At 44.5% G+C, this 25,503-nt stretch overlaps 1 protein-coding gene across 1 annotated transcript in view; it reads right to left on the bottom strand.

Annotated features, from left to right (window-relative positions):
- corin (corin, serine peptidase) overlaps nucleotides 1-25,503 on the bottom strand; it is a 398,949-nt gene that overhangs the window by 19,674 nt on the left and 353,772 nt on the right. The window contains exons 14-18 of the mRNA XM_070870145.1: nucleotides 16,635-16,748; nucleotides 15,351-15,461; nucleotides 13,735-13,864; nucleotides 6,339-6,461; nucleotides 1,903-1,952 (exon numbers count right to left, since the gene is read on the bottom strand). Of these exons, the coding sequence (XP_070726246.1) occupies nucleotides 1,903-1,952; nucleotides 6,339-6,461; nucleotides 13,735-13,864; nucleotides 15,351-15,461; nucleotides 16,635-16,748 (528 nt within the window). The remainder of the gene's footprint in view (nucleotides 1-1,902; nucleotides 1,953-6,338; nucleotides 6,462-13,734; nucleotides 13,865-15,350; nucleotides 15,462-16,634; nucleotides 16,749-25,503) is intronic.

Genomic DNA, 25,503 nt, shown 5'->3' with positions numbered 1-25,503 from the left:
AACCCTTTAATTTTTCTCCTACATCCCTAAATTCTGCCTGTGTGACCTCATCCCTCTATCGACCTATGACATTAGTCCTGATATGGACCATGACCTCATGCTGTTCACCCTCTTCCTCTAGAATGCCCTGCGTCCGCTCTGTGACATCCTTGACCCTGGCATCAGGGAGGCACCATACCATCCTGGAGTCACGTCTACAGCCGTAGAAATGCCTCTCTATTCCCCTAACTATTGAATTCCCTACCACTACAGCTCTTTTATTTTTTGTCCCTCCCCCCTGTGCAACTGAGCCACCCATGGTGCCTTGGAATTGGCTCTGGCTGCACTCCCCAGAGGCACCATCGCCCTCACTGGTGCTCAGAAGAGAATATCGGTTGGAAAGTGAGATGGACTCAGGGGGGACTCCTGCACTATCTGCCTAGTGTTCTTCCTCCATCTGGTGGTCACACACTGCCCCTCTGCCTGCATGCTTTTAAGCTGCGGGTTGACCACCTCCTGAAACGTGCTATCCATGTAGCTCTCAGCCTCGCGGATGCACCGTAGTGACTCCAGCCGCTGCTCAAGCTCCGAAACGCGGAGCTCGAGTAGATGAAGCTGGAGACACCTCCTGCACACATGGTGGTCTAGGCTGTCCAGGACTTCCCACATTCCGCACGACATGCACTCCACAGGACTGGGCTGCCCTGCCATCCCTCTAATTAAACTTATCTGATTATAAAAGAGAAAGAGAGATACTTACCAATCAAACAGCCAATCACTTACCTGCCCAGACGAGGGTTGTGAGCGGGCAGAGGTCGGAAACGCAATTTGGAGCCAAATTCGAAATGAGTGGGGCGCAAGGGAGCAACACACTCAGCAGCGGGAGGTCCGGAGGTCGGCAAGGAGTGGGAGGTCTGGCGGTCGGTGAGGAGTGGGAGGACCGACGATTGGCAAGGAGTGGGAGAGCCAGAGGTCGGCAAGGAGCAGGAAGGCCGGAGGCCAACAAGGAGCGGGAGGTTTCTGGAGGGAGGAACGTCCACCTGCCCTGACCCAACAGGAAACACCTTCACAGGAAACAGCCGCAGGACATCATAACCACTGCTCCCATTTTTCGGACAGCAGCTGTTGGCAATGAACAGGCAGGCGTTTCTGCGGCCGCAGTTGTGACTCGAGGATGATATGTTGTCTCCCAGGTGCCAGGGTCAAAGCTATCACTGAGCGGCTGTAGGACATCCTGAGCGGGAGGGTGAACAGCCAGAGGTTGTGGTCCATATCAGTACCAATGACATAGGTAGGAAGAGGGAGGATGTCCTGCAGGCAGATTTTAGGGAGCTTTTGTCATTTCATCACTCCTGCCTTCCACCCTATCACAGACCTTTCCTTTTGTTCTTTCCTCCCCTCCCTCCTTTCCTTGCCTCTTCAATTGCTTAAAAATTGTTACACCTCTAACTTTTTCCAGTTCTGCTGAAAGGTCATCAACCTGAAACTTTAACTTTGTTTTTCTCCACAGCTACTGCTTGCTGAGTATTTCCTGCATTTTCTATTTTTACTGCAGATATCTAGTTTACTGTAGGCACAATGGAACAGAGAAGTGGCATTTTGGACAGTCTTTGCTTTGATTTACTCACTCTGCTCAGATAGATATTCAGGTCAGATTTTCCAATTATTTTCCTTTATAATATATTTGAGAATTTTAGCTATATTTACCACCAAGGTTGCAGGCATAGATGGATTCTATTTAAAATCGGATAAAAAAAGAAATTTGTGTCTAGGTTCTAGTCAGAGTTATACTTAAACAATGCTTTTAGAGCTCGATATGGTTTACAATACTTCCAGATTCATAATAAACTGATCACAGTTCCATGCACAGAATTTTATATAAAGGATGGACTGCCAGTATAAAACAAGGTGCCTTTTACTTACTTTCTTTGGTGCAGTGGAGGGATACCCTGCTTTTACTTCGACACACCTGCCTGTATCAGTATGGGGAAAAACAAACATTTATTGGTACAATTCATAATACCACTACTTATCAGCAGCTCGTAACATTCTTGTCTTTCAGGAAATATTCTCTCAATTTCTACCTGACCACAGCCTCTTTTGAGTCAGAAGGTTGTAGGTTCAAGTCCCACTCCTGGGCCCTGAGCACAAAATCTAGGCTGGCACTCCAGTGCAGTACTAAGGGAGTGCTGCACTGTCAGAGGTGTCACCTTTTGGAAGAGATGTTAAACTGAGTCCCCGTCTGCTCTCTCAGGTGGATGTAAAAGATCCCATGGCACTATTTCAAAGAAGAGCATAGGTGTTCTCCCTGGTGTCCTGGCCAATGTTTATCCCTTAACCAACACCTAGGGCCCAAGTTTCCACAAGAAAAAAAACGGGCGCCCCTCCGAGCTGGGCGCCTGTTTTTCGCGCCTAAAACGGCGCCTAAAAAAATCTTCGGTATTCTCCACCAACTTACAGGTCCTGTGGCACTCGGCGCAGCCGGCACGAGCTGTGGGGGGGGGGGCAGAGCCAGGTCCCTGTGCTGAAAACAGTGCCGGGACCTCTGCACATGCGCGCTACAGTCGGCACGCAATTGCAGTAGCTCCAGGCGCCGAACTGTGTGGGAGGGGCCTGAAGCACGCAGCCCCTAGCCCTGGCCCAATGGCCTCACTGGGGCTGCGTGAATGAGGCTCCTCCCACGGCCAGCTCCTGCTCCCCCCCCCGACCAGACCCGACACCCGCTCCCCCCCCGCCCCGACACCCGAGACCCGCTCCACCCCGCCCCGACCGAGACCCGACACCCGCTCCCCCCGCCCCGACCGAGACCCGACACCCGCTCCACCCGCCCCGACCGAGACCCGAGGCCCGCTCCCCCCGACATCCGCTCCCCTGACCCGACACCCGCTCCCCCCCCCCGACCCGACCCGACACCCGGTCCTGTTCCCCTCCCTCCCCCCCCTCTCTCCCTCTCTCCCTCTCTCTCTCCCTCTCTCCCCTCTCCTCTCTCCTCTCTCCTCTCTCTCCCTCCCTCTCTCGCTCAGCGGCACGAACAGCTGCAGAATTCTCCCTGGCTAAAGCACTTTCACACAGGTAGGAAGATGGTTTATTTAATCTTTTCTTGGCTTATAAATGTTTATTCAGGTTGGATTTATTTGTATAATATTTGTAGAAGTATAAATAAGGATTTATTGTCGAATTTAATGAGTTCCCTTCCCCCCACCTCGTCTGGGCGCCTAATTTGTAACCTGCGCCTGATTTTTTAATGTGTAGAACAGGTTTTTTCAGTTCTACAAAAATCTTCACTGGCGCCATTCTACTTTAGTTTGGAGTACGTTTTCACTGTGGAAACTTTCAAATCAGGCGTCAGTGGCCGGACACGCCCCCTTTTGAAGAAAAAATTCTGTTCTAAACTAGAACTGTTCTACCTGACTAGAACTGCAGAAAAAAAATTGTGGAGAATTGCGATTTCTAAAATAGTCCGTTCTCCACCAGTTGCTCCTAAAAATCAGGCGCGAATCATGTGGAAACTTGGGCCCCTAAAAACAGATTATCTGCTCACTATCACATTGAGGTTTGTGCCAGTTTGCTATGTGCAATTGCATTTCCTACATTACAGCAGTGACTACACTTCAAAAGTACTTCATTAGCTGTAATGTACTTTGGGAAGTCCTGAGGTTATGAAAGGTGCTATAGAAATGCAAGTCTTTTTTGTTTTCTTACACGAGGTATTGGCATAAACGACCACTTATGCCACTGAGGTTTTATAAACTGCATTAGCAGCTACAGTGTCTGTTATGGTGAATACCAAACAGGATATTAGACAAAAAACACACACACAACTGTAGTCGAAGTATTGTTGCAACTGGACTGTATTATGGCCTCATCAGACAATAAATGACAACATCTTGCCCATTGTCAATGATCTGATATGATCAATAGGTGGCACCATAGCATCCAAAAAGAAGAAACCTGAGATACTCCTTGTGCTATTAGAAAATATTCAAATAAATACCACATTGAGTATGGAAGTACGTTTGACGTTATTAGCAGACATAAGCTTAATACTTTCATCTGACATTTCTCTATCCATTATTTTCATGCAGGTGTTAACCTGTTTAGTTTAAATGAGTTAGCGCCTTTGCTAAAATTGCAGAATAGTATCGAGCCTTTGTCTACTAATATCACCAATAGTAATTAGTATTCCCCCTTCTATGTCAGAAGGAGTAGGATTCGAACCCCATTCCAGACTGTCTCTGGCACTGAATTCTGCTTTGGCATTCAGTGGGATACTCGCATCCGGTGGGTGTGGATGGGGCCCCCCCCATCACATGTTGCGAGAGCCCATTAAAACCTCCCACCGTATCAGCTAAAGCAGGTTACAGCCATGGAAGGAGCATTCATGCCTGTCAGATTATTGATCATCCTTCCACTGCTTCACACTATTCTCCAAAGGAAGTACGTGAAGATACAAAAACAGCAGCCAACAGTAATTTCTAGGCCTGTATCATTCATGTTTCAATAGTCTGTTACATGTCCAGGATTTTAAATGACTAACCATAAGTCTGCTACCTTTAGGATTACCTTAACTATTTGAGGACCAAAAATAAATAGTTTTATAGTTTCAGTTCATATGGATAGTTACATGATGGACAGACATCTATGAAATTGTCTAAGTTCCCAGCCCCTTTCTCTTAATATTTCGCAGAATCCATTATTATATCATGACGACAACAATCACCCAAGAAATGCATCGACAGGAATGATGAAACCTACACACAGTACAGTTCTGCTAGCAGCCTGGGGCCTTGCCATGAGGAAGCAGCTTTTACATCATTTCTCCGTGGTTTCTGCTCATCTTCCGCCAGGTTTTGGTGGCACATTAGTGGAAAGTTTACCTTGTTGTGTTTATTTTAAGGGAAGTAGAGATACTCAGTTGTATTTTCCTTTCCTTTTTAGATTATTTTGATTTAGAGGCTGTAACTTTTGCATTTTATTTTAGTTTTTTTCCCAGCCTTTTCTACAGTATTGTATAAGCTGGGCTTATCATTTTGTACCTGTTTTCCAGGGTCTAGAGCCGATTACAATATTAGTGGGAGGGGCTATACTCTCAATTTTCAGTAAGACAACCCTGTCTACTGTGGTGAAATTCCAACAATGTCACAATTCTAGGGCTTGCGGGTCGGGGAACATGATGTTGTCGGGACCAATAGTCTTGTTGCACCCGGTGCACTCATCTGTTTCTTGATATCACGTGAAGTGAATCGAATTGCTGAAGACTGGCTTCTGTGATGGTGAGGACTTCAGGAGGAGGTCGATATGTACCATCCACTTGGCAATTCTGGCTGAAGGTGGTTGCAAATGCTTCAGCCTCGTCTCTTGCACTCGTGTGCTGAGTTCCGCCACCTTTTGAGGATGGGGATATTCATGGAGCCGCCTCCTCCCGTTAGATTGTCCACCACCATTTATGGGGCAGGGGCAGGAATGCAGAGCTTTGATCTGATCCATAGGTTGAGGGATCGCTTAGCTCTGTCTATAGCATGCTGCTTCCTCCAGCCTAATCTGCATCTTTGGGTGGGTGTCTTTGCTGCCAGCAATTGAAAATTGCAGTCAGCCAGAGCGAGGTAGGAAAGCAGTGGGTAAGTTCCCCGCTCCATTTTAAATGTCACCTGCTCAGTGTCTGTTGTGGAGTGAGGTGGGGGGGGGGGTGGGGTGGTGGGGGGCGTTGTCTTGCATAGACGGTGTCTTGCATAGTTTTCTGGGAAGGAAAATAAACAATTGAGGGTCATCCTACCAAAGAATGTCCATTAAATTTATTCCTGGAACTTCCTAATGTTAGGTACATTGTGAAAGTTGGCGAGAAAACCAATACTTGATAGTATTTACTCAAAGGGTCGCATGTCATATTCACAAAACACTCAAGTGTCTTGTTGCATTCTAGATGATCCAAGTGTTAAAGCACATTGTAGGACTTAATGTAATTGTATTGAAAATGTATTCTTATTCACTGAAGAATGTGTAGCAGGAATGTTAGGTCCTAAACCTACATTTATATATATTTAATTAATGTTGATGGACAGAAGCCCCACAGGAGTTTACAGATACTGAATGGGATAAATAAATGAGGCAGCAGTTTTTGAATTCAGGTAGTATTAACAGTTTATAGACAATGGCATTGTGAAATGCCAAGATACACATCCAAGAAAGGTAGGGTACAATTGCAGGCATTCATTATGAATTCACTGTTCACCCAGTATGCTTTTGCACTTCATTTAGTTTTCTTGCATCAGCATCATTGAATGGCTAAGTAATGCTGTAAGATATCAACATTTTAGCGTTCTTTTCCACTCAAATCACATCACATATTTCCTGGCTCTTACCCCTTTAGTAATAAGGCCTGTACAGTGGAAACAGTCTTATTCCGCCAATCAGAACTCAGGCGTAATGACTTTCTGCGTTGCATTTGGTTGTATTCTGACAATATTTCAGTCACTGGAGGACCTCTGTCAACAAAACATATGGGAGTTGATAAAACAGGGGAGAGAAAAAAACACTGACACAAATCTTATTTTATTTATTGAACGTCTGATCTGGTCTTGTTTTTCTAAACTTACATAATTTATACAAAAAAATTTTTAAAAACCTTTTTGATAAGAATTTCTGTATATTTGTTAACAAGCTCTTCTGAATGAGATTTTGCATTTTCCTGTTTTCTACAAATGAGACATTCCCTGGCATACAACGAGTCACTTTGATAGAACCAATTGAAATTATTGGTCGATGAATAGGAGGTTTAATGAGGCTTCAGAGCCCTGACTTGCTTCCCCTCTTTATCTAGCATGCCATTTTTCCGAAGTGGCCACAGTTATCTTAAACAATTATCACGCTGTCATCTATCATAAAAGGTGGAAGAGGCTGTTCTTGATAATAGATACTTGGCTAATCAGCCACATTGTAGAATCACTGGATTTCCATTAATAGGAAAGTCTTGAGGCAGATAACATCTACTTCTAATGACAGTTTTTGGATATCTTTTTAGTAACTTAAAAAAAATTCAACTATTTTTTGTGTTTACAATGGAGCCTTCACAAGGAAACATTCCAATATAAAAAAAGACTCCCAGCAGCTTCAAGAGAGGGAAGTATGAAACATAGAAAGATAGAAAATAGGTGCAGGAGTAGGCCATTTGGCCCTTCGAGCCTGCACCACCATTCAATAAGATCATGGCTAATCATTCAACTCAGTACCTCATTCCCGCTTTCTCTCCATACCCCTTGATCCCTTTAGCCGTAAGGGCCATATCTAACTCCCTCTTGAATATATCTAACGAACTGGCATCAACAATTCTCTGCGGTAGAGAATTCCACAGGCTAACAACTCTCTTGAGTGAAGAAGTTTCTCCTCATCTAGGTCCTAAATGGTTTACCCCTTATCCTTAGACTGTGACCTCTGGTTCTGGACTTCCCCAACATCGGGAACATTCTTCCTGCATCTAACCTGTCCAGTCCCGTAAGAATTTTATATGTTTCTATGAGATCCCCTCTCATTCTTCTAATCTCCAGTGAATGCAGGCCCAGTCGATCCAGTCTCTCCTCATATGTCAGTCCTGCCATCCCGGGAATCAGTCTGATGAACTTTCGCTGCACTCTCTCAACAGCAAGAACATCCTTCCTCAGATTAGGAGACCAAAACTAAACACAAAATTCCTGGTGAGGCCTCACCAAGGCCCTGTACAACTGCAGTAAGACCTCCCTGCTCCTATACTCAAATCCCCTAGCTATGAAGGGCAACATGCCATTTGCCTTCTTCACTGCCTGCTGTACCTGCATGCCAACTTTCAATGACTGATATACCATGACACCCAGGTCTCGTTGCACCTCCCCTTTTCCTAATCTGCCGCCATTCAGATAATATTCTGCCTTCGTGTTTTTGCCTCCAAAGTGGATAACCTCACATTTATCCACATTATACTGCATCTGCCATGCATTTACCCACTCACCTAACCTGTCCAAGTCACCCTGCAGCCTCTTAGCATCCTCCTCACAGCTCACACCGTCACCCAGTTTAGTGTCATCTGCAAACTTGGAGATATTACACTCAATTTCTTCATCTAAATCATTGATGTATATTGTAAATAGCTGGGGTCCCAGCACTGAGCCCTGCGGCACCCCACTAGTCACTGCCTGCCATTCTGAAAAGAACCTGTTTATCTTGACTCTCTGCTTCCTGTCTGCCAACCAATTCTCTATCCACGTCAATACATTACTCCCAATACCATGTGCTTTAATTTTGCACACCAATTTCTTGTGTGGGACCTTGTCAAAAACCTTTTGAAAGTCCAAATACACCACATCCACTGGTTCTCCCTTGTCCACTCTATGAGTTACATCCTCAAAAAATTCCAGAAGATTTGTCAAGCATGATTTTTCCTTCATAAATCCATGCTGACTTGGACCGATCCTGTCACTGCTTTCCAAATGCACTGCTATTTCATCGTTAATAATTGATTCCAACATTTTCCCCTCTACTGATGTCAGGCTAACCGGTCTATAATTCCCCGTTTTCTCTCTCCCTCTTTTTTTAAAAAGTGGTGTTATATTAGCTACCCTCCAGTCCATAGGAACTGATCCAGAGTCGATAGACTGTTGGAAAATAATCACCAATGCATCCACTATTTCTAGGGCCACTTCCTTAAGTACTCTGGGATGCAGACTATCAGACCCTGGGGATTTATCGGCCTTCAATCCCATCAATTTTCCTGACACAATTTCCTGACTAATAAGGATTTCCTTCAGTTCTTACTTCTCGCTAGACCTTGGGTCCCCTAGTATTTCCAGAAGGTTATTTATGTCTTCCTTCGTGAAGACAGAACCAAAGTATTTGTTCAATTGGTCTGCCATTTCTTTGTTCCCCATTATAAATTCACATGATTCTGACTGCAAGGGACCTACGTTTGTCTTCACTAATCTTTTTCTCTTCACATATCTATAGAAGCTTTTGCAGTCAGTTTTTAATGTTCACAGCAAGCTTCCTCTCGTACTCTATTTTCCCCATCCTGATTAAACCCTTTGTCCTCCTCTGCTGAATTCTAAATTTCTCCCAGTCCTCAGGTTTGCTGCTTTTTCTTGCCAATTTACACGCCTCTTCCTTGGATTTAACACTATCCCTAATTTCCCTTGTTAGCCACGGTTGAGCCACCTTCCCCATTTTATTTTTACTCCAGACAGGGATGTACAATTGTTGAAGTTCATCCATGTGATCTTTAAATGTCTGCCATTGACAATCCCCCGTCAACCCTTTAAGTATCATTTGCCAGTCTATTCTAGCCAATTCACGTCTCATACCATCAAAGTTACCTTTCCTTTCGTTCAGGACCCTAGTCTCTGAATTAACTGTGTCACTCTCCACCTTAATAAAGAATTCTACCATATTATGTTCACTCTTCCCCCAAGGGGCCTCACACAACAAGATTGCTAATTAGTCCTTTCTCATTACACATCACCCAGTCTAGGATAGCAAGCCCTCTAGTTGGTTCCTCGACATATTGGTCCAGAAAACCATCCCTAATACACTCCAGGAAATCCTCCTCCACCGTATTTCTACCAGTTTGGTTAGCCCAATCTATATGTAGATTAAAGTCACCCATGATAACTGCTGTACCTTTATTGCATTCATCCCTAACTTCTTGTTTGATGCCATCCGCAACCTCACTACTACTGTTTGCTGATCTGTACACAACTCCCACTAGCAGTTTCTGCCCTTTGGTATTCCGCAGCTCTACCCATACAGATTCCACATCATTCAAGTTAATGTTCTTCCTTACTATTGCGTTAATTTCCTCTTTAACCAGCAACGGTACCCCACCTCCTTTTCCTTTTTGTCTATCCTTCCTGAATGTTGAATACCCCTGGATGTTGAGTTCCCAGCCTTGGTCACCCTGGAGCCATGTCTCTGTAATCCCAATTATTCGTTAATAGCTGCCTGCGCAGTTAATTTGTCCACCTTATAACAAATACTTCTCACATTCAGGCTTGTCTTTTTAACACACTTTGTCCCTTTAGAATTTTGCTGTAATGTGGCCCTTTTTAATTTTTGCCTTGGGTTTCTCTGCCCTCCACTTTTACTTTTCTTCTTTCTGTCTTTTGCTTCTGCCCCCATTTTACTTCACTCTATCTCCCTGTATAGGTTCCCATTCCCTTGCCATATTAGTTTAACCCCTCCCCAACAGCACTAGCAAACACTCCCCCTAGGACATTGGTTCTTGCCCAGATGCAGACCGTCCAGTTTGTACTGGTCCCATCTCCCCCAGAACCGGTTCCAATGTCCCAGGAATTTGAATGCCTCCCTCCTGCACCACTCCTCAAGCCATGTAATCATCCTAGCTATCCTGCTATTTCTACTCTGACTAGCACGTGGCACTGGTAGCAATCCTGAGATTATTACCTTTGAGGCCCTGCTTTTTAATTTAACTCCTAGCTCCTTAAATTCAGCTTGTAGGACCTCATCCCGTTTTTTACCTATATCGTTGGTACCTATATGCACCACGACAACTGGCTGTTCACCCTTCCCCTCCAAAATGTCCTGCAGCCACTCCGAGACATCCTTGACCGGACTAATCCGCAATCATCAGAATCCCCCTACCTTTACTTTTACTTATTTTCTTTCCTGTACTTATGTAGTAGATTTTTGTGCTGTATCAGCAAAAAAAACTTCCAAGAATTACCAAGGACATTTTGATTATTTTAAAATTTGATTTAAGAAACATTTTTTATCTTCTTGTAATGTGGAAACATTAGATCCTTTTCATTTAGGGCATATCTAAGAAAAGTATCTCCTTCATATTTCCTTTTTGAAATGCCTAGTCAGGTTTTGGATTGTGCGAGAAGATACTGTTTCAGTTTGGTAATAGTAGGGATGCCAATACCAAACTGACAACCATGAGATTTCAGTGGTTTGCCAGGCAGGTTTCACCAGTGCCAAGGAGCAAGGAATTACCATTTGGGCATGATATTAGCTTCTCAAGACCAGTCTCATACTCACATATGTGTCATGTGTAGCATCAATAGCATGAACTGGCAACCCTACATAGCCTTACATTAATGGGCAATGCTGGCATGATAAACTAAAATGAGGATTCCACCCTCTCCCAGGTCTGGATAGTAAAGAAAATGAGCACTGCTTGTGAGCTGGACTAATCTATAATAAATTACAACATTAGCTGCAAAGTGACGTGCATCCCGCAGGCCGGGCGAAGGGGTAGTAATTTATTCATCAGTGAACGAACATAAGAATTAACAGCAGGAGCAGGCTATATAGTTCCTCGGACCTGCAAACCACTGGTTGGCCTACAAACTACTGTACTTATCAAAAATATGTAGGGATTCATGGTTTTCCAGATACAGGAGAAGGATACGATTATCCATGGCCATAAATGATAACAGCATCTTAAAGGAACTGCAAAATACAGATTGCATTTCAAAATACTTTTGAAGAGCGATTACAAAAAGTATTTTTACAAGTGTAAGGCTGAGAGTGTTCAGCTCTCTTTTTTGGGGGAAGCTTTTGTTTGGAGAGATAGATGTTTAGTAGTATTACGCTAATGTTACACTAACAGATAGCATTGTAAGCCTAAAAAAGTTTGTTCCCTATTACTGATCAGATTGTTTTGAAACAGTGCTTGTAGGCAGTGCAGCAGGTTCATCACTCCTCTGCCCAGGAAGGGAAGTGCTGGTTTAACCAGGCTAGAAGTGAAATAGTTCAGTGTCGATGGCAATGGAAGTGTCTCACATGCTCGGGCTGGTAGTGGGGGAGAGAAATTCTCTCTTGTAATTGAAGGGATCCCGGACAGATTATAAAAGCCCTGCTAAGAGATTTAGCTTTGTCTGAGAGCTCACCTTGTTGTAGGATAAGCCTCACCCTGCCTGCCCCAGTTCTGTCGAGGAGTGTAGTGTGCAGTGTGTCTTTTCTGGTCCCTGGATAGGTGTTGATCAGGGAAGAAATTGGCTGAACTGCTAAAAATAAATGTTGGTATTTTTTAAATCCACATCTGATTACTGCCGTGCCTTTTGTGCCATTGAAATCAGGATCTATTGGTGTACCTGGCCCTAACCTTCTCTACTTAGTTACACATGTGACGCACCTCCTGACTCCCCAAAGCCTTTCCACCATCTACAAGGCACAAGTCAGGAGTGTGATGGAATACTCTCCACTTGCCTGGATGAGTGCAGCTCCAACAACACACAAGAAGCTCAACACCATCCAGGACAAAGCAGCTCGCTTGATTGTCACTCCATCCATCACCTGAAACATTCATTCCTTCCACCACCAGCGCACCGTGGCTGCAGTGTGCACTATTTACAAGATGCACAGCAGCAACTTGCCAAGACTTTTCCAGCAGCACCTCTCAAACCCATGACCTCCACCACCTATATCAACAAGGGCAGCAGGCACATGGGAATACCACCGCCTCCAAGTTCTCCTCCAGGTCACACACCATCCTGATTTGAGCATATATCACAGCTCCTTCATCATCGCTGGGTCAAAATCCTGGAACTCCCTATCCAACCGCAATGTTGGAACACCTTCACCATAAGGACTGCAGTGATTCAGGAAGATGGCTCACCACCACCTTTTCAGGGAAGCTAGGGATGGGCAATAAATGCTGGCCTTGCCAGCGATGCCCACATCCCACAAATGACTAATTTTTAACAAATAAGGTCAGGTTTAAACAGTTTCGTGACCGGTAGGCACAATGTTAAGGACACTCATATAATAAACATGTACGGTCTCAATCTAGAATCCAGTCAACAATACCTACTACAAGTTATCAAATACAAAGACTAACACAAACCTTTCAACGTAAGTGAAAAATATAAAGGTCAAAATGAAAAGGATACGTACAACCTCAAAGGGCATTCTTCTCCGCAATGGTTAAGATTACTTTGATGCAGAAATAAGGAATTGCATAATTTGTTTCAGGGTTGAATGGCAGATATTCACACAAGAAAAATGGTCACTTAGACAAAGTACTGATAGCTGGGTTGTGGAACCATACCCCAGCAAAAAGAGGAGAAAACAAAACGAGGACAGGACGGGTGGGGAGAATTAGTGAGTCAGATGCACACACAATTAAATATAACAGACTAAAGAGACAATGTCCACATGTTTGCACATTCAGCTTAGATTCTAGAAACAGTCTTTAAAGGTGCATTGCCCTAATTGTCTATCAGTGTTAAAACATTTACAGGATGTTTATAAAACCTGGGTGCTTGCCCATTACTCCTTCAGAATATTATCATTGTTTGCAAATCCATCATAAATTGCAACGTAATCTGTTTACAACCAGATAACACCCTCAGCAGGGTCATGCTGCAAAACATTTGAAAGTCAAATTCAAGTCCTAGCACACATCTGCCAGGATTCAATAGGTACTTTCATCGTATTTCCAGTGCTTCTTCAAGGGCTTCTCACTTCTACTTTTGATGCAGTTGTTGCTATTTGCTATTCCCACTGGTTTCAGTGCAGGAATATTAAAATCAATTATTATATGATTCCACAACCTAGCTTTTTAGTAATTTGTCTAAGTGGCCATTTCTCTCCCCAAAAGTAGGTAAACTATTGACTTCAATAAAAACCTTCTTAAAGGAGCACTTATTATGTGAATCAACTGGTCTTGGCTAAGTAGATCAACATACTGCACGTGTATTGCAAATGAATTTGAGAATTGAAAGTGCCCCTTAGTCCAGAACCTACAGTACTATAAGCTACTGACCTTACCCTAAACCAATCTGCTTGCAGGCCAGTTGGCTGAGCTCTTCCTGCCAATCGTCAGCACATACGTGATAGTCAGAGGTTGACCTGTGCACAATTAGCTGAGGCAAGGAAGCTGCACTGTTTGAAAGTGACACTGTAAACAAACCACAGAGACAATCTTTTTGTTATCATAGAATCATACAGTACAGAAGCAAACCATTCAGCCCATAATGCATGTGCTGGTTCTTTGAAAGAGCTATCAAATTAGTCTCACTCTCTTGCTCTTTCCCCGCAGCCCTGCAAATTTTTCCTCTTTGTATTTATTCAATTCCCTTTTGAAAGTTTCTTTTAAATCTGCTTCCACGCCCTTTCAGGCAGTGCATTCCAGATCACAACAACTTGCTGTGTAAAAGTCTTCTCCTCATCTCCCCTCTGCTTCTTTTGCCAATTATCTTAAATCTGGGTCCTCTAGTTACCAACCAACCTGCCAGTGGAAACAGTTTCCCTTTATTTAGCAAAATCATACGTGATTTCTGATTCCTCCTTAAATCTCCCCTTAACCTTCTCTGCTCTGAGGAGAACAATCCCAGTTTCTCTGTACTTAACTGTACAATCGTTAAATGTCAATGAAGTTCCCTTGATTTTTTTTCAAATTTACGACACCAGAGATTTTCTTCCTTTTCTCCCCCCACTCTTCAGCGGGAGTCCCTGGACATTGATCAGGAGTGGAAGCCTTGGCTGAGTTTTACTCACCGTAGCATAGGACTGCTGTGGTCAACTGTAGCAGCAACATTGTGACCCTGGCTGAAGTCAGCTATCAAAGCATAGACTGGACACTGAACCCAAGACCTTCCTGGTCTATGTGGCCCAGTTTCACACAAGGCAAAGAATTTACCAACTGAGCCATGAGGAGAGATCCCTCCCATTTATTTTTTAAGGAGGCTTAACCTGTCAGGTATACTTCACCATATGTAAATCTAGCTGACAGGATCAGCCTCCTTAAAAATTCAAATATATCCCTTTGAAATCTCTGATTCTGCACCTACATTTCCAGCCTTAATGAGCTGTAAATATACAGTGAACAAAAATATAACTTACAATGTAGGTGCAAATGATCCCTAACCACATGGCTGAAATTTCACTCTTGCATTGAATAACAGAAGGTATACAGTGTTGTACTAATTCCTTGCAATGTCATAGAATTGTACATTTAAGAATAATTACATTCTATTAATTTGACTCAGATTCTTGGCTGCAATATATTGTAAGATGGCTTTTGAAGACAAGTTTAGTACATTGCATCAGCATAGCATTGAGCAAACTCCTAGTGCTTTTCTACAGCAATGAATATTTTCTAGTAGCTAGCTGGTTACAAGAGTGGCATTAGCCTACTCGCTGGCACGGGGCTGAGAACTTTCTCAGAACTTCAGAGTTATACAGTTTCAGCAGTAATGGTGTACCAGATTAACAAATAGCAGCATTAATAATCAAACAATTGAACAAAGCACTAATAGCAGAGTCACGAGTCCAAACTCCATCAATTACTAGTATTTGGAGCCTAGATGACTGAAGCAGTGTCAGGTAGCCCGTGAGTTAAGGTTACCGTCCCAACCAGCTCGAGGTCACTGTGCAACACTCACCACAGTTCCATTCATCTGAGCCATCAGGACAGTCTCTCCTCCCATCACACCAAACATGACGGGACACACAGGCATGGTTAGTGCAGACCACCTCATTATCTTTACAGGATGCTGGAAAGAAGAAAGGCAAGGAATCAGAAATATCTTACAGTAAAGCGTAAAATATTCAGTCTTGTTTCTTGAAAGAACAGAACAATTACAAATTTAAAATAAACTAAGCCTAACTTACTCAGAGAATACTACAATACCACAAGAAAATCCGGTTTAGACTATTGCTTCATTCAATAATTCCTCAAGTATAACTGATTCAGAAAGAAAATAAATTCTTCCAAGTGTAAAAACAGATTTAAAATTTTGGGATATCATGTTGCATCAACTTGGTTCTCTTTTGAATTCTACAAATTTTGGATTATTTTTAATCCAAAACAAATTTTGTAAGGCACCCACTTAAAAGAGAGCATAAACATATGTTGTCGCACTCTGCTGTAAAGTTCTCCAACCATTTCCCCGAAGGTACTGTTGTGTTCTCAGTGATTCAGCTGGGTGAAAGAGCAGCAGTCAGTCTTGCACTCCAGCCTATTATTTAAGAGTGGCTGATTCTTTGAAAGTAAATGGATATATTTGTTTATCTTTCGCAGTGTGCAAGTGCAGTACTGCTTTCTCCATTAAAAATAAACTTGAGGTTCTGAAAAATATGTTCGAAATCATATTATTCTTGATTGGATTATTAACCACTATGAAAATATGACATTAAATGAATCATGACATCTTCAATATTAAAATACAAATATATATATATATTTTTTTTTAAATTTAAATCCCCAAGCATATAAATGCGGTAAGCAGATGCTGCACAGTGAGTGGTAAAGTATGGAAGCCTATTAACTCCTGAAAAAGAGCTCAGTCACACTTCTGTTTGTCATTAATGATTTATGGGCACACCACACACCTGAAACAGCCCAGTGATTCATAGCTACCGGAAGGATATAATGGAATCTTTTGATTTTTTTTTTGTGCACATGCTTCCAAATCCCGAGTGTGATATGGAATACCATGTCTTAAAGGCCATGGTGTTGTGGACAAAGTACATTCCCATAGGCACGATGCTAAGTATGCTCAGTGCATTAAGTAGCTGTAGGGTTACATTAATATTTGCCAGCTGCGTAGGTTTGGAACAGAAAGGTTTCAAAAGCAAAACATTACTCGACACTTTAAAAAAGACATGCTCTGAAGCAAAACAATTCAATTTGACGACAGAAAAACACAAAGCCAGTGATGAATTACAGCAATTCTTTTCATCTGCGTTGTCAGCACAGTCCTGGAAACCATCACAGATCATTGTATGCTTGATACAGGTCTTGTCAGTCGGGCATTCCCAGAGGCCTCTCACACTACAACCTGAGAACAAATGAAAAGAAGTCAAGAGGTCTAAAGAGGAATAAGTAGATTAATTTTCCATGAAAATAAATATTCAATGAACAGAATCAAGAAATAAATCAATTTGCTTTATTATAATTTACAAAAACTTTTATATAATGTTTACTGAATAATCCTTTTGTTATCTTTTCAGAAATGTGTGTTAAGATTTGTTTTCCTTGGCCAAAGTATTCTGAGGTCAATCTTAATGCCACAGCTAAGAGCTTAGTGGTGTAATCTGATGGCAACAGGCCTATCAGATCACAGAATTTCTTCAAAGGAGGCATCTGCTAAAGCTCAAGGCCAGGCTGACTGGCAAAGATAGCTCACATGTTGGCATAGAACTGGACTTAAGAATATCCTCCTATTATTCTCCAATACTGACAGTAGCATAGTGGTTATGTTACTGGACTAATAATCCAGAGGCCTGGACTAATGATCTGAGATGTGAGTTCCAATCCCATCATGGCAGCTGGGGAATTTAAATTGAGTAATAAAGCTAGTATCAGTAATGATGACCTTGAAACTATTGGATTATCATAAAAGTCAATCTGGTTCACTGATGTCCTTTAGGGAAGGAAATCTACCATCCTTACCTGGTCTGGCCTATATGTGACTTCAGACCCACAGCAATGTGGTTGATTCTTAACTGCCCTCTGTGGTTCACCACCACCTTCTCAAGGGCAATTAGAGATGGGCAATAAATGCTGGCCTTGCCAGTGATACCCACATCCCATTAACACATTTTTAAAAAGAGAATGGCAGCAGGGATACCTATCCTAGTTTACCTCAGGTACAGGAATATTCAAATTCCTCAACATGACAAAACATTATTCAGCCCTAGCTGAAGTCAAGGTGTGAAAACAACCTCACTAACCCAAATTCTAATAGAGTCCATAGTGCTGCTTATTGAAACCCAATTCCATCCTAAGGAATAAGAACAGAAAATGCTTGATGTAATCAGGTCAGGCAGCACCTGTGGAGAGAGAAACAAAGTTAACGTTTCAGGTTGATGACCTTTCATTCTGTTTCTCTCTCCACAGATGCTGCCTGACCTGCACGGTATTTCCAGCATTTTCTGTTTTTATTTGGGGTTTCCAGTATCCGCAGTATTTTGCTGTTGTTCCCATCCTAAGGAACCCTTCCAGTCATATAAACTTGCTGTTTTCCAGATGGCATATGTTTCTACTATAAACTATAGCATCCTATAATAAAATTAGCATTGGTGATCACACTTATCATTCAACCTGGGCACTTATCAAACCTGGTATTTCTAAAATTTAGTTTAACGCACAGCAATTTTATCAGGTAAAAATTTTCAAGCAATTTGTGTTTACAACACAGTTGACCATAGTGATCAATTATAGAGCCATTGTTCCTTAATAAGAACATAAGAAATAGGAGGAGTAGGCCATTTGGCCCCTCGAACCTGCTCCGCCATTCAATAAGATCATGGCTGATCTGATCATGGACTCAGCTCCACTTCCCTGCCTACTCCCCATAACCCTTTGTTTCCTTATTGCTCAAAAATCAGTCTATCTCTGCCTTAAATATATTAAATTCAATGACCCAGCCTCCACAGCTCTCTGGGGCAGACAATTCCATAGATTTACAACCCTCAGAGAAGAAATTCCTCCTCATCTCAGTTTTAAATGGGCGGCCCCTTATTCTGAGACTATGTCCCCTAGTTTTAGTTTCCCCTATGAGTGGAAATATCCTCTCTGCATCCACCTTGTTGAGCCCCCTCATTATCTTATATGTTTCGATAAGATCATCTCTCATTCTTCTGAACTCCAATGAGTATAGGCCCAACCTACCTTCATAAATCAATCCCACATCTCCGGAATCAACCTAGTGAACCTTCTCTGAACAGCCTCCAATGCAAGTATCTCCTTCCTTAAATACGGAGACCAAAACTGTACGCAGTACTCTCGGTGTGGCCTCACCAATACCCTGTACAGTTGTAGCAGGATTTCCCTGCTTTTATACTCCATCCCACTTGCAATAAAGGCCAACATTCTATTTGCCTTCCTGATTACTTGCTGTACCTGCATACTAATTTTTTGTGTTTCATGCACAAGGACCCTCAGGTCTCTCTGTACTGCAGCACTTTGTAATTTTTCTCCATTTAAAGTATAATTTGCTTTTCTATTTTTTCTGCCAAAGTGGATAACCTCACAGTTACCCACATTATACTCCATCTGCCAAATTTTTGCCCACTCACTTAGCCTGTCTACATCTCTTTGCAGATTTCTTGTGTCCTCCTCACAATTTGCTTTGCCACCCATCTTTGTATCATCAGCAAACTTGGCTACATTACACAGTGCTGAAGCCAATGAGTGAGTATACTGATTCAAGAAAGATTATTTCACTAAATGGAGAACGTTTAGAATGATGATTAATAAAAGCATTTTCTTTATACACAGAGTAAAATATACCTCGTTGTGATGAACTATGAAACCAATTTAAACATTCTATTACCACCACCCGCCCCCTCAAAAAATATGTATTTGCCAAGACTCCTTGAGGCATATCTTCCATTCTACACGTTGCCAGTTCATATGCTGAAAGTCAGCCTTCCTTCATGTCCCATTCTGTTCTTCCAATGACAGTAACCAGAAATAATGACAGGTAAAATTTTACTTTCATAATGCTGAGTGCATCCACTCTTCCTAATTCCCACAGTGCCTCAGGTGCCTGCACAGTCTTTTATTTGGGATAAACGGCTATCAGTCTGATTCACCTAATTCCTGTGGTGGTTTGAGTGGGATTATAACTGATTTACTTGATGGTTTGGATAAGCCATATGACAGATTCATTGGATTTCCATGGTGTTCTATAATCCGTATCTCCTTCATAATCATTTCCCTATCCTTCTCCCTCCCCTGCCTCACCAAGTTTTTTTTGCAATCTTGTTTTAAATTTCACTTCCAACTTATGGAATTTGAAATTGTAGGCAGATGCCCAGAACTCGGAAATCTGAAGTCATAAAAAAAATGATGTTCACATTAGTCGAGGTAGCGTTAATTCCTCAGGACACGTGATGTGAGAAAGACAAGATTTTTCATTTACTGCACTTCAGTTACAAAGTCATAGAAGTAACAGAAATTCAGTTTTAGAAATAGAATCGTCTGTGACCAATGGTGCAGCAGATGGCTTTTCATTACATCTCAGGCAACTCTTCAATGCAATATACATTCAGCCGAAGCTTCCCCATGAAAACATTGGGACTGTGCACTTTCATAGAATACAGAATGGTTACAGCTCGGAAGGCCATTCGGCCCATCGAGCCCGTGCCGGCTCTTTGCAAAAGCACCTCAGCTGGTCCCCATCCTTTTCTCGTAGTCCTGCAACTTCTTTTCTTTCAGGTACTTATCCAACTCCCTTTTGAAAACCGTCATTGAGTCTGCCTCCACCACCTTTTCAGAACATAAACACTCGCTGTGTACAAAAGTTTTTTTCTTATGTCGCCTTTGGTTATTTTGCCAATCGCCTTAAATCTGTGTCCTCTGGTTCTCGACCCTCTGCCAATGGAAACAGTTTGTCTCCATCTACTCAGTTTAGATCCCTCATGATTTTGAACACCTCTATCAAATCTTCTCTCAATCTTCTCTGCTCTTAGAAAAACCACCCCAGCATCTCCAGTCTATCATCATAACCGAAGTCCCTCATCCTTGGAATCATTCTCATAAATCTTTACTGCACCCTCTCTCAGGCCTTCACATCCTTCCTAAAGTGCGGTGCCCAGAATTGGACACAGTACACCAGTTGAGGCTGAACCAGTGTTTTATACAGGTTCATCGTAATTTTCACGCTTTTGTACTCTATGAGCCCAAAATTCATAGCCGCCCATTTCTCGGCAGCCACCTCTGTTTTGGTCCATTTTTGGTGCCTGCGGCCGCCGGGTCCCGTCAGGAGCCACTTTGGTTGCCGTTGCGTGGGCGCCAGTGGGAGGGGTAGCGGACGTTAGTCGGCGAGCGGGAGCGGGACTCAGCGGCAAGCATCATCAGAATGCGTCAGGTGGCGGCCTCTCCACTCAGGTTTTTTCGGAGGGCCTCCACTGCGCATGCGTGGGATTTTGAGCATTTTTTTAAATTGTAGTTCTGTGTAGCCTGTTGTAGTCTTTTTGTGGCCCTTGATGTTGATTGAGGATGTGCTCAAGGCCATAAAAGGACACCACTTAATTTCACCTGCGAGGGGAGAGGAGAGGAGAGAGACAGGAGACAGAGACAGACAGAGAGAGAAAGAGAGGAGAGGAGAGAGAATATAGAGGAGAGAGGAAGTAGAGAGGAGAGGAGAGAGAGAGAGAGGAGAGAGTTGGAGGTTAAAGAGCAGAGGTGGCATTGGAGAGGGACCAGTCTGAGTTGCAGAGGGGACAGTGTGACAACTTTATAACCAAACTGTTCTGCAACCATACCTCGCATCATAGAGGATGAGTGGCCAGAAAGCTTCAATGAAGACTGTCAGAACCAGGCCCAGAGCTCCGTGGTTCAATGAACAGGACTTGGAGGAGCTAGTGACAGAGGTGGAGCGCAGGTTCAGCCAACTCACCTGGGATGGGCATGGCAAGCCTCCACCAGCCCAATACCGACGTCTTTGGATGGACATAGGTCAGATGGTCAGTACAATGGGCAACATGGAGGAGGATGGGGACCAATGCCGTAAACGGTGGAACGATTTGGTGGCAGCAGGTAAAGTGAGCACAAATATATTTGGCCCTGTTATGTTCAGAATAAATCCACAGGACTATAGCGCAAGCTCAAACTGTTGTGACCTTGGTCTCTTTATTTCAGACTCTAGAGTGATGAAGCAGCATGGTGAGTCACCTTTTATACCTGCTTGCCCCAGGGTGCACAGGTGACCCTTAGGTCTCCCACAGGTGTGCCCCCTAGTGGCAAGTCTTACATTTGGGTAAGGTCTACATTCATACATAACATCACTCCCCCCCCCCAAAGTCTTATTGTGCAAGTTATTTGCAAGTTGAGGCGATCTGGCGCCCCGCCCCCGGGTCGGTCGCCTGGGTTGAAGTCCTGACCTGGTGGGGTCATCCTCGTGGTTGACGGCGAGGTTGATCGTGTTATTGGGTCGCTGGGGACCAGGTCCTTACAGTATGGTTCTGGTTATCTGTCGTTCGCAGTTTGGTCTTGTCCAAATGCTTTACTCGTTAGTCCGGTACATGATTTCACAATCAAACGCTCGGTTTTCATCACATACATTCCATTCCCCCCCTTGGCTAATGTGGTACTAGCAGCCCAACTGGGACCCTGAACATGGTCTACGTCACTTATTCTGATGTTGCGTGCAGGGGCAGTGCACTAATGGTGCATTCTATGCTGATGGCATACGGAAAACTCAGTTCTGAGTGATTGTCTGGTGATTGCGTAACACCCCGTAAGCCGGGTCTGTAGAGGGTCCACCGTGGCATGCGTGGTGCTGGGTTTAGTGATTTGGGCACTGACCCTGAGGTCAGACAAGCCCAGGATGGCCACAATGGCCTTGAGACTTTTGGTAGTGGCGAGAGGCCTAATGGTCCCCGTGGACCTTGGGCCGTAGTATGGGGACCCCGGACCACCGACTGTGTGTAGCCGCCCTGCCTTGCTTTGCAATGTTGGGATGGGTCTATCATCTTTTTGGTGGATAGGTTGCCACATCCCGTCTAGCAGTTCACCTTTGGCAGGGGGTAACATGGGATCCTGGCTGGTCCAAGCCCTAAGCTGGGGGGCTGTTATGGTTGAACCACCACTTTCCAGCACTTGCACAACCGCGAGTGGGTCTGCAGGCTGCGCTGTTTCCACCCCGGAGATGGGCAACAGCGGCCAACTGAGGGCATGGGTGCTGCTCTCAGTGCCTGGCCCGTGGCGGATCATGTTACAGTGCACAGACAATGTTGGACATTCTCGAAACAACGCATCGATAATGGTGCCTCTGCTCTCCTAAGCTTGTGGGATGAGCGGCTTCTCTGACTCGAGCACGTATTGGAACACTCTTTGGTACGTGTCTTTAGTCCCGTGAACACAGGCTGTTGCCTTGGTTAACTTATTTGATACACGTTCAATCGTTTGGGCCTCGCCCGCTACTTTTGCTTGCTGCACAACACTCGCAACCCCGTGCGGTAGCATCTCACTTGTTACGAATGCTTTGTTAGATACATATACAGCTGGTTGGGGTTCGCCCACTACTTTGGCTTGTTGTAAAGTACCCCCAACCCCATACGATGGCACATCATTGGCCGCGAAAGACCACTCGCGTTACATGGTGCACACTATTTATTTGAGCGTGGTGGGTTCCTGGCCTTCACCACGGCCGCCCCTTTAACTTTGCCCCAAACCCAGTCGTCTTCCTTGCTGGATGACACATTCCTCCGTTCCGTTGCGGCGACCTCCCGTGGTTTGGATGCTCTCTCGTCCCGTGGCCTGGCCGCTCTCTCATTCTGTGGTCTGGACGCACCTTCATCCCGTGATCTGGACACCCTCTCGTCCGTGTCCATGATGCCGACTGCTGTGATCTTCCTCCCCAGGTATTTTGCCTCTGGCGTCGGGAAGGTGCTTTCAGATCATTTCGGCCGGAGTCCCACTCCGCATGGTCGACCTGGAGCCTCTTCCATCATCGCAAAAGGGTCGTCGGCTTTGGGTGGTGGGTACTGCGCCGGTACCTCTTTACCGTGAACTTTACCGTGATGAGCGGCCTGTGCATCGGGGATCTGCACTTCGATGCCTGGTTCAGCTGGAAGAGGGGGTCTGCTCGGCCTTTGGGAAAGGGAGGCTTTGATTGCCGGAGAGGATACGCAGAGGTCTTCCCAGTTCCAGTGAATCTTCCCCATACACCTCCTGCCAAGCAGCGCTGGCCCATTACCTGAAATAATCCACAGTGGTAATTCGTGCACCGCTCCCTCATGGAATACTCTTATGTCCGCACTACCAATAATTGGTATCAGTTCCTTGATGTAGGTGCGCAGCTTTGCCTGAATCGGGATCAGCTCGGGTTGCTTGGCTCCGTCGCTGCACAGCCTCTCGAAAGCTTTCTGGCTCATAACTGATTGACTCGCCCATGTGTCTAGTTCCATGGAGACTGGAATGCCGTTAAATTCAACTTTTAACATTATCGGAGGGCTTTTGGTGGTGAAGGTGTGTATCCCATATACTTCCTCTTCATCCTCAGGTTCAATTGCTTCTTCTGCTCATTCATCGTCGTCCTCTCCTGACTCTGCCACGTGGTGAGTCAGAGATCATTTGCACATTCGCTGGAGATGCCCCATTGTTCCACAGTCCTTGCACACATAGGGCTTGAATCAACATTGATGAGCTCTCTGACTGCCCCCGCAGCGGCAACATGGTGCTAATGGATACGCATTCACGCCCCACGACGGACTCTGAGTCACTCTCGGCCAAGGTCTGTCCCTGGCAATCGGGTGGGCCCTGCCCTGTGCCGTTCTGCCTGCTGAAAACATTATTTTGTGCACAGTGCTCACCGGTAAGCTTCGATTGTGTGAAGATATCTGTTTCACGTTATCGTGATGGCCTTGCTCAGATCTAGGGATTCGGCAGACAGCAGTTTGCGAAGGATGGCCTTGTGGCCAATTCCAAGCACGAAAATGTCCTGCAACATTTCCCCCAAGGATCCTGCAAAGTCGCACTGCCCCGCAAGGCGTCTTAGGTCGGCGACAAAACTCGCCATGTTCTGGCCATCGGAGCAACGGTGCATGTAAAAGCGGTACCTGGCCATCAGGATGCTCTCCTTTGGCTTGAGATGTTCCTTAGCGAGCATACACAGCTTTGCGTAAGATTTGTCCGTTATTTTGACCGGTGCCAGCAAGTTTTTAGGAGGCCATATACCGATGACCCACATGCGGTGAGAAGAATCGCCCTGCGCATGGCCTCCGTCTCAGCCTTGTCCAATTCGTTGGCCACGAAGTACTGGTCGAGGCGCTCAACGAAGGCTTCCCAATCATCACCCTCAACAAATCTCTCAAGAATATCAATGGCAGCCATTACCGCGTGAAAGTTTGTCAGTTACTCGTCGCCAATTTGTTATGTTCAGAATAAATCCACAGGACTATATCACAAGCTCAAACTCTTGTGAGCTGGGTCTCTTTATTTCAGACTCTAGAGTGAGGAAATAGCATGGTGAGTCACCTTTTATATCTGCTTGCTCCAGGGTGCACAGGTGACCCTTAGGTCTCCCACAGATGTGCCCCCTGGTGGCAAGTCTTAAATTTGGGTACGGTCTACATACATACATAACAGGCCCCGTCTGTCCAAGGCCAAAAAGGTGGTGTGTGGGAGTGTGTGTGGGGGGTATAGGCAAAGGGGTAAAGGCCGCAATATTTCTTTGTGCAGAGAAAACAAGGAGCCAAACAGGCAAGCCTGAGAGCGACCGGCGGGGTCTCATAAGATGTGGTGGAATTGACTAGGCTGGAGAAGCATGCATTGGCGGGACATCGCCGCAATCCAACCACAAATATTTCTGCAGATCCAGTGCTACCACAGGGTAAGGCTACACTCTTGTCTGGTGTCAGTGACGGTCATGGCATGAAAGTACATGCAATGTTAATGCACTCGCGGTTGAACGCAGATTTTGTCGCCCATTATTGGTGTGGACATGTAGGGATGGGACTCCTTGCTGGCATAATGTGAGATGGAATGGCTCACAACTCACTTTCACCACCACCAGCCCGCCCTTCGCCTCCCCCCCCCCCCCCCAACTACAGACAAATTTTGTTCTCTACTTGCAGATGCTG

Source organism: Pristiophorus japonicus, chromosome 2 (assembly GCF_044704955.1).
Source record: "Pristiophorus japonicus isolate sPriJap1 chromosome 2, sPriJap1.hap1, whole genome shotgun sequence".
Taxonomy (NCBI): Eukaryota; Metazoa; Chordata; class Chondrichthyes; family Pristiophoridae; genus Pristiophorus; species Pristiophorus japonicus.
The sequence above is the reverse complement of the archived record's forward strand: the minus strand, read 5'-3'. Positions and strand labels throughout refer to the sequence as shown.